At 42.8% G+C, this 10359-nt stretch overlaps 1 protein-coding gene across 2 annotated transcripts in view; it reads right to left on the bottom strand.

Annotated features, from left to right (window-relative positions):
* Positions 1-721: 721 nt before the first annotated feature.
* The window catches only part of Itga6 (integrin subunit alpha 6), a 69474-nt gene continuing 59836 nt past the window's right edge, over positions 722-10359 (bottom strand). Inside the window, exons 24-26 of one of the 2 annotated variants that reach the window (XM_036184124.1) lie at positions 8285-8410; positions 5246-5375; positions 2435-2497 (exon numbers count right to left, since the gene is read on the bottom strand). In XM_036184124.1, coding sequence (XP_036040017.1) covers positions 5268-5375; positions 8285-8410 — 234 coding nt within the window. In that variant the 3' untranslated portion in view covers positions 2435-2497; positions 5246-5267. Of the gene's footprint in view, positions 2498-5245; positions 5376-8284; positions 8411-10359 lie in introns of both variants that reach the window. The other variant, XM_036184123.1, reaches the window with a different exon arrangement.

Raw genomic sequence — 10359 nt, 5'->3', positions numbered from 1 at the left:
TGTTAATAAGCATGAACACTTTCATAAAAAATTTATTTCACACTTTTATACAAATATCCACAGGTATTTTCTAATTATGAAATAATTTTACAATTCTAGTTAGTATAAAAACCTATCAAATGCAAACAGACCAGTGACTTGACTTGAGATGACATTTTTAACAACTATAAATTTAAACGACATCACATTCTTGTTTTCTCTGCTGTTGTCTCCCTCCCCACCCTCTTCTGGACATTCACTTCTAAAACAGAGGTCTACAGACATTGTCAAGGTATCAGCTTCTTTGTCGTGTCCTTCAAAGCCAGTACGTTTGGCCCCGAGTTACCCACGCAAGAAACTGAGACTTTAAACGCTATTAGGACCCGTGGAAGAGAACTTTTTGTAAACAAGGTATCATTGCTAAAATTATTTTTATGAGTGAAAATGCCAAAGTAGAACCAGAATAAAAGGTTTTAATATCTGAAGGGTATAATGTTTTATGAAAGAGAAAAAAAGAATTAAAACTCCAAAGCAACAACGGGACACTTAGCAATGTTTTGTTCTTTTAAAAGATGGGGAAACAACTTGGATACAGCTCAGTTGGAAGAGTGCTAGCCTAGCATCCTAGCGTGCACCAAGTGCCAGCATCCCAAGCACCACATGAAACCGAGCGTGGTGGCAAACACCTCCAATCCCAGCCCTGGGGGGGGGGGGGTCAAGGAGGAGAGGCAAGAGGATCAGAAGTTCAAGGCTATCCCCAGCTACTTAAGTTCAAAGCCAGCCTGGGTTACTTGAGACCCAGACTTGAAAAAGACAGAGAACTGCTTATACAATAGCCAAACAAATTAGCACCTCTTTGCGCTGCTTCCATATAACTTAATTATTTTAAAGCACAATTTTTAAAAAAAAATCAGCTTTGATAATATAGTCAATCTCTGTTGAATATATAGAGAAATAACGGTTTCCCCCTCCCATCACTTTAACAAACAAAAACCAAGGTGGGCCCAGGCATACTAGGCAAGCACTCTAGTAATGAGCTAAACCTCCTGCTCTTGTTAAAGTAGTCGAAAGGTCTTGTTAAAGTAGTCACAAGTCATCTGGAGGAACTTAGGCGACTGGGGTGAACAATTTAACAAACTCGAACATGGACTCGCTGGTTGAATGGTTCCGATGTTATTTATGAAGCTAAGCGCCATGGCTCTCCATCTGTCTGGTGCGGCTGTTTTGGCAACAGATGCTCTTCAGTAGTCTCACACTGGACTGGTCTGGATCCACACACGCACTCACTTCAAGTCCTGAATATACAGTGTTGACAGCAGTGAGCTCACAGACCCTAGAGTTCAAGGAGGAAACTCGCTTCCTCTAAGAGTTAGTTCTGAAAGTTACAGCTCGAAGTTCAGAAGTTCCACACGGGGCTCACGACCATGGAACAAATGCTGGGTAAGGATGAAACATCTTACAGTCAACCCTTTGTCAGACTTTCTGGGTTGAGGGAGAGCCTGCCAGAAAGGAGATGGTATCATCTACAATAAGTTTAAGTTGTTAAAACAACCCTTGCATGTTTATAAAGAACTTTCTTTTTGTGGTGAATACTCAAGGTCAGAACAAATGACCTCCCAGGTTTTCATTCTGATTGCTTAAACCAACCTGATGCATCTTTGGCCTATTAGTCAATAGCAAGATGGCTTGAAGAAGAAAAAATAAATATATATCAACAAGTGTAACTAGTGTTCAAGTCTGTCACACCTGTGCTTCAGTGACGAGGAAGAAGGGAACCTGTGTGTGTTTGGCATCAGCAAGGATCCTCACTTCTAAGGACATGGAGAGAAAAGGCAAGATGGCAACATCACCTTCTATTGCACATTTAGGACAGAATTTTCAACAGAGACACAGCTATCCATCGGCAGAGTCTTGAGCCAAGGGGCGACTGACTTGCAGGTTCTCCGATCTTCTGAGAAGGATGCTTGTGGGGGTAGACTGGGATGGCCACTCATGGGCCCGGGGGATGGTGGGGCCTTCCTTCTCCTGTGCTATCAGGAGAGAATGTCCCAGGAGTGCAGGCCCTGCCCCAGTATATGTAATGGAAGCCAGTCACACCAAAAACAAAGGCAATCTGGAAAGTTAAATTAAGGCAGTTAAAGAAAAATCCACACTAAAAGTCTTAAATTTGTCTGTGCAAAACAGGAGCCTTAGGTGTAACAATATCCACCGTGGAAACTGTAGGTCCACACTGGGTGTGTAGTCGGTCTGAACTCACACTGCGGGTGCTGAGTGAGCAGGCTTCGGACCCACCTGATTTCTGAGTCGGGAAAAATAAAAGGGATTTGGGGTCATGGGACACTTTCCTGGCCCTCTAGGAGTAACTTTCATTTTCATTCCACTTTGTGATCCACTGCTTTTTTTCGAGGTTATTATCATTGTGTTTTTCATCTTGGATCTCACGCTCTTCTTTCCGGATCCGGACAGCATGGTATCGGGGAACACTGTCGTCGTACCTGGAGCGCTTAAAGAATCCACACTGGAAAAAGCGGGGACAGAAGCACAAGGCAGAAGTTAGCCAATCTGAAGACAGGTGTACTACACCTAACACTTCAGCGTTCAGTTCAGCTAGCTCTGCCTCTGCATCGCTGACCACAGACACTGTTTTCCTGAGGAAAACAGCAGCCGGTGGGGATCAACAAGAACCGATGTGGGGCTGGAAGGCACGTCAGTTTCATCTTCTCCACATTTTACAGCTTTAGCTATTTCTGGACCAACAATTTAAGTACTTTGTAAAACAGTGCTTTTATGAAAAAAGGAAAAAAAAATCACCATATAAATAAAAGATCTAATTTTCATATTACTAGACCATTATAAAACAACCTGCCGGGCGGTGGTGGCGCACGCCTGTAATCCCAGCACTCTGGAGGCAGAGGCAGGTGGATCTCTGTGAGTTCCAGTCCAGCCTCCAGCCTGGGCTACAGAGTGAATTCTAGGACAGGCTCCAAAGCTACAGAGAAACCCTTGTCTCGAAAAACCAAAAAAAAAAAAAAACCTATGTGTGTGTGAGAAACCGGAACTGGGCCGGGCAGTGGTGGTGCATGCCTTTAATCCCAGCACTCAGCGGGCAGAGCCAGGTGGATCTCTGTGACCTTGAGGCCAGCCTGGTCTACACAGCAAGACCCAGGACAGGCAACAAAACTACAATGAGAAACACCACACACCCCCGCCCCGCAAAAAAAGAGAGAAAGAAACCAGAACTTGCTATGAAGCCAAGGATGGCCTCAAACTCAACATCCTTTTCCCTGACCCTCCCCAGTGCTGGCGACTGCCATGTGCATACCATACTCAGCTTAAGAGCAGTTCTCTAAAGGCTGAGAAAAAAAGTTACTTTCTATTCCTCTCCCACCCATAAACTGTAAATCAGATCACAGGTAATTTTACAAATACTATTTGGCATGCCAGGTTCCTAGGGGTCAGTTTTTCCACTGTGCCCTCCCCCTGAGGCTTTACATCTCTGAGATGGCTAGACTCCCTGGGGTGCTTCCAAGTGAGCTGCTCTGTTAATAAGTTACAAAGTAACTGTGCTGTGTAATAAAATCAGTCAGTCATGAACGCATAGGACTCAAGGGCGGCATCACCACATTTTGAATTTTGGAGTACTCCCCAATTTCTCCTCCTCCTTTAAAAACAGAAGGGGTTTGGGGAAGGGGGGAGAAGCCAAATTATTAAAGCTTATTATTTACTTTAAAAAAATCAATCTGAACTATAGTACATTTAAAAATATACCGGAAATTTCCGAACCAGATTAAAAATACTTATAAACAAGAAAGACACTTTTTTCTTTCTTTCTTTCTTTCTTTCTTTCTTTCTTTCTTTCTTTCTTTCTTTTTTTTTTTTTTTTTGGTTTCTCTGTGTAGCTTTGCGCCTTTCATGGATCTCGCTCTGTAGTCCAGGCTGGACTCGAACTCACAGAGATCCCCCTGCCTCTGCCTCCCAAGTGCTGGGATTAAAGGCATGTGCCACCAGCGCCCAGCATCTTTCTTACTTTTTAAAAAGGAGCATTTTCAGATTTAAAAGTGCAGCTTAGAAGTGGGATCTAGGTGGAATGGTTGGCCAATGCCCTTACTTTGTGACAGCGCAGGAATGATGTGCTGTGTTCTAAAACTGTCGGGGGCAAGACAAAAATTACAAGTCATAAGGCCAAATGGGCCAAGAAGTTTTGTTTAGGTCATCTCTATACAGACTCATCTGTACTTCTGCGCAGAAAAGCCAATATGCTTATTATAAAACACGATTGCTGTCTGCCCCATTCAAAAACAGAAGGAAATGAAGTTTGAAATGTAAAATCAAAACGGCTACACTGGGCTCACTGTGTCAACACCACGGAAAGGACCTGGAGCAATAACTGTATGCCCTCTCGCTGGCAGAAAAGAAAAAGGAATCACCAACAATTCCTGTTTCCATGGGTTTACAGACTGTAGGAGAAAAACATGAACTTAAAACTCAACTGAGAACCAAGGCGGTCAAACTCCATTACAACATATTGAAGTATAAACTCCCCACAACACTTTGGTCCTAGATTTTCACTTGGGCAGGGGACCATCTCCTGGAGCACTCTGGAAGCCCACTGTGCTGACAATCACTCTTTGTTGTCACGGGCTTTGGCCCAGAAGGGGTTCAAAGGAAAGGGGGAGTTACATGCTTAGCCAGCATAAACCACGTCAAGCAACAGTAGGAAGCACCCAGAGCAAGGACAACAAAATGCTAAGTAGAAGGTGGTCTCTCTCCAGGAGAAACACAAGGTCTCCCACATGCAACAGGTAAAGCAGGCAGTCAACAAAGCTTCTATCCCTGGGAAATTCCAAAATGAACAAGAAATCTGGGCCGATTTCTCATGCACCTTTGAAATTCCGAGCGGGATGCGACGTCACACATGGCAAACTGGGCTGCTACGGAGCTCTTAACACCTCATCAGACAAACAGTGTGATTGCCTTCATTGCTGTGGGTATGGCTGAACAAGAGCACAAAATAACTCACCTGCACAAAAGCCTCTGTGCATTAACAAAAAGACAATGGAGCTTTCACGTGAAAGGACAAAATAAGCAAATCAGCACATAAATAAATAGGTAGATAAATAAATAAAGAGATCCAAGCAAGGCAAGCCAGTGTGGACACTTGGAAACATCTGTTAATGGGGCACACACAGCAAGCTGTCGCTCTTAAGTTAGCCACCACAACCACAGCGGGTCCCACAGCTAGCGATGAAAAACACTGATCAATTACCAATTACGGAAGTAGATCAATACTATGCATCGGAAGTGAGCCTCTCTTTATCAGACGGCTGAGTATGGATCTCAGCCTTGTGATAGGTGGCATCGTAATGATCTTTCTTATTTCTCTTGAAGAAACCACACTACAAGGAAGCAAGGTATTCAGTCAATTTTACAGTTCTGTGCTTAAAAGCTAAAGAAAAGAACACCTCAGGTTTTCACCCAAGTGAGCAGTCACTGCGCTGTCACCTTGTGCCAGCATTGAACGGCCCATCACTCAGCGTCTCTAGACAAAGATGACACACACTGGCTAACTGACTTTCTTATCTACAGCAGAAGTCTTGAGGTCATCCTAAAAAGAAAACGCACGCACATTTGACTCGAACTTCGGGTGAACTGTTTTCTTGCACAACATACTCTTAAATTAAAAGTCAAAACATTCACTTCTGTAGTCTACTGAGACCAAGAATGGAATATAAATCCTGTAAAATTCAGCACAAGTCAAAATAAAATATAGATCTAGTGTATCTATTTGCTATTGCAGCTATGGAACAATATTGTCTACTGGAGGCCTCTGAACCAACTGGTAAGGAGAATCACAGAATAAATTCAAATGAATGAACACTTGCTGCCATTTCCCCTGAATTCTGAACCACCATGCAAGCCTTAAATGGGAGGAACCCATGCTCCTCAGTGTGGTCTCCCTGAGTGAATATAAAAGTGTAATTAATTCCACTCCCTGCTGCTATTTCCTTCATTCAACAATGGGGAACTTTCCCTACTTACTTTCATTTACTTCATAGGAACTATCTTTTGAAAGAAAATTTGGTCAAACCAATCTCCTGGTGAAATTATGCCTCCTAGTCTGGCAACTCGTGAAGATCTGGATTATCAGTCACCGGGTTAGGAGCCACGAGCTACATACACATGGCTATTCTCAAGTTTAGATGAATTTAAATTGAAGCTGGGACTCCGCCATTGTACCAGTCACAGGTGACTCCTGGCTGTCATGGGATGGTACCACTCCAGAACATTTCCATATCACAGAACCCTCCACTGGGCTGCATTTACACAGCCTAGTAGTTCATACGCACTTGTGGCTGGCTATCAGGGTCCCACACAGTGAATGCACACAGCCCAGCTGCAGTCCTAAGTAAACAGGGCAGGAAGAAAAGCTAACCAAAAATGAAGAGTCTTAAATAAGAGTCCGAGGACTCTTCTCCTTTACTTCCAAAAGAACTCCTGTGCATAAGCCAGTATTTAAAAAGCAGATAAAGCCAGGGCTCCTCTGGCTGAAGTGGAGTCCTCTGTTGTGGCTTTTGACACTGATGCAGATGGGCAAAGCTCAATGTAAAGACTGCTGAACTAGAATCCATCCATCCTCTCTCCTTCCTTCCCCTCTTTCCACAGTGCTGGAGGCTGAATCCAAAGCCTCATATACCAGAAGGCAGCTTTAGAACCCTAGAATTATTTCTGATCCTAAAATTGCATGGTTTTTAATACAAATAATTTTGTTTATAAAGAAGAGTATGAAGTAATACGGCTGACTTCCATGTGGAGTTTGAGGATCTAGAATCCACCTCAGACTCTGAGAATTAACATTGTCAAAGAACCCAGTGAGATAATTTAGTCTCATCCAATTAGAGAACTGAATTTCAGGGAGGTGAAATGATTTGCCCAACATCACACACAGCTCAGGCATCTAAACTCTCCATCTACTGCCATGGTACACAGGACTCAAGGCTGCCGCCAATAAGATCTGCTCGGGGGAAAAGACTGACCCTGGGAGCTCTTCCAGAGAATACAAGATCTTCCTCAAGTATCAAAACCCCAAATTAATTTTTCTCTATCAAATAATCGTGGCAAGAGCTCTAACAGTGATCGGCTGTATTTGCCAGATAAACCTACTGCTTGTAATACACCTGAGTAAAGCTGACTAAAATCTACATGTCAGGAAGACTACTGGAACAGACAGATACTAAAACTCAACACCAGTATCCCAGCCTGGAGAAAGGAAGCTGTTCAGAAGAATGGGTGGGGGCACACTGAAAATCAGAAAGTCGGAATATCCCTCGTCTGTTTTACTGTGGGACACAATGAAAGAGAAAGGGTGGTCTGAGCCTAGCACATTTTTACTTCACCCCAAACCCGCTGGAACAGACATGCTTGGCACTGTAATAAGAATGCTAGCATTTCTGCAAAGAAACTCATGTAATAAAAGAACAAGACTGTAAATACCATGTCTTCACAGCATAGTTCTACCAAGTCAGTCAGACTTGCAATTTCCAGAGTTTTTTGCAATCTGGAATTACAGAAAAAGACTGTGAACCTCCATTGCTCCATGGGACTCCCATAAGACCTACAGAGGTTGCCATCTATTGACAGATGTTCATAACCATCTACTGCATAGTCTTTTGATGGTATGGCCTCTCAATAGGCGGCAGGGCATGACATCACATACTGTGCATGGTCAGAAGACCAAAGTCTAATGACAAACATTATACTGAACCCAGATGTTCATCACCTAGATGTTCATCACGCTTGCTACAGGCCAAGGACCCGTGAGATGGAGTGTCATGCTTTTTCTGTCCCCCGTCTAGCTATAAGGGTAATGACTTCTCAGGGGCTGTCAGGAAGGCTTCTTCACAGAAGGGGAAATTCACAGGAACTTACATTGTGATTAAACTCTTATCTGTCAGTTTGCCTTAACTTAAAGGTAGATCTTAGGTACAGAAAATGCTAAGTAAACTAGTAAAATTCAGATTTGTTATTTACCAAACACACTGAATTGTACATTAGACCTCAAAAGTACTTTTTCAGATACTTCTTACATGCAAATAAAGAATCTCTAGATATAACTTATTAGGTAGATACACGGATATTCCTTGTAAAATTCTGCAAAGACTTGCTAGATATTGGAAAAGTTTCATGATAAAGTATTGGGGGAAAAAGAGAAACAATGAAAACACGAACATGTTAATGTCAATCCGTATTTTTTACAAACACGAAGTAAAGTTTACATCCGGAAACTCAAGTAACAGATGTGACTTACCTTCCACAGTAAAAACACTAACAGAGCCAGCATCAAAATCCCAGCAAGGACAGCCAGGAGGATGATCCACCAGGCTATCCCTGAATACTGAGCCACAGTCTTGGAGGGAAACACCGTCACCCGAACCTACAGGACACAAAGGAGAGACCACTATAAACCAGATGTTAGGTGCCATCGGGCAGTAATGGCTTCAATTCTGCTCAATTTTGCTCCTGAACTCGTTTTAAATGAAAAAGTGTATGGATGGACAAGTCACTTTCTCCTGAGAGAGCCTTTTTGTCAGTAACAGAAATTTGCTTCAACAGGCTTTTCCTGAAGATCTTTATCCAGAACCTGGAAAAATCTGGGTTGTGTTTCTTTGCTAATTTAACTCTTGGTTTTTTGTTTTGTTTTGTTTTGTTTTTTGAGATGAGGACCGAACCCAGGGCCTTGCACTTGCTAGGGAAGCGCTCTACCACTGAGCTAAGTCCCCAACCCCAGCTAATGTAACTCTTAAATTACGTGGTTTGGTTTGTTTTTTAGAAGAAAAGCAGAGAAAACCATACAATGAATCGCCAAGTTTCCATCATGCCCTTGAAGTCTGAACAGCTATCAGCAGATGATTGTGTTTCACCACAATCACTTCATTTTTGTTTCGTTTTGTCTGTTTTTCTAATCTTGCTGTGCTGGGGTCAAGCCTTACACATGTGTAGTAAACACTGTACCTCCAAGCTCCACTTCCAGCCTTCAACCTACACCCTTTTGAAACCGATCACATGTTCTTCTAGTCAATTTTCAGCAACAGAAAGAAAAGGGTTGGTTTGGGTGCAATTTCTCTACAAACCTCCGATTCCTACGTAGCTGTAAAACAGGGTGGGCTATATAACAAACAGGTACCGTTACATTCTTTTTCTTAGGCTATCAAATTAAAGACCCTCATAGCAACACAATTTCCTGAAATGACCTGTTGCCACACTCTAAAAAAATGTGTACGGACAAATTAGGTTCCTTCGGATGTAGCCTAGAGCTGAAGCTGTGGCAGAGAGACCTGAACTGTAAGCATGTGACCGCTGACAAACACCCGCCACAAAGCTTTACTCCAAATCCTAAAGAGTTGCCTCAGCAATTTGTCACAACTCACTAGAAATGTCTGTAGAGCTTTACAATCCCTAAGACCAATTTTTCCTTTCGGTTTCATTAAACTTTATGCATTTCCAAGGGGGTGCCTTTCCACAGATACCTCGTTCACCATGTGCCAAAGGCAGAAAGGGCTCACGCTCAACTGGTGTATTCAATTGCATCGCCAGTGACCAGTACAGAGACCACATCAGCTTGCCAACTGCCAAAACACCTGCCCCAAATTATTCGACATCAGCAAGGCCACTCTTACTGAACAGCGGTATACATCGCCCAGCAAAGGGGCTGTCACACCTCTTACAAAACTTGGTATCAAAGGCACCATCCGCCCCAGTGAGCACTCTGCACATACAAGCCCACCTTCTAAAAGCACACGTATCTCAAGTTCTCTGAGTTTAGAGGCCCCAGAAAGAAACTCTCACTGCCCTGAAAAACGGGGTAGCTACTTCTACCCATTCTGATTTCTATCTTCAGAAGGCAAGAAACTTGGATATTTATTTACCTACCCGAGGCTTAGGAATAAAATGAGGCCCGTGCACGCATGGACACAGTCCTCCCTTCCTTCTTGGATTAATCTAAAATTCTTGACACTCAGTTTTATTCCACTTCGTTTTAGCGCTGTAGCACGGGAGGCACCCATGTGTTTTAACAGGTGTTGGTTTACCACACAGACTTAAATGAGCTGGTGTCAAAATACAGTCATCTTCCCTGGCACAATTGTACGATTTCTGCTTTCACAGTTTGGCACTATCTAAATTTAAAATGTCTTACTGAGTGGCAAACACTAAACTCTTGAAATTGGGCAATAATAAACATTTTTTTTTAAAAAGCAGAATTAGAGTTAAAAAAAAAAAAAAGACTGAATTACACAATGTATTTTGCTTCTATTGCCAAAGAAAATGACCTTCAGACTAGAAAGGGGGAGCTGAGAAGATGATGAAAATGTACCCCACGGTAAG

Source organism: Onychomys torridus, chromosome 4 (genome assembly GCF_903995425.1).
Source record: "Onychomys torridus chromosome 4, mOncTor1.1, whole genome shotgun sequence".
Taxonomy (NCBI): Eukaryota; Metazoa; Chordata; class Mammalia; order Rodentia; family Cricetidae; genus Onychomys; species Onychomys torridus.
This window is presented reverse-complemented; position numbering and strand designations above follow the sequence as displayed.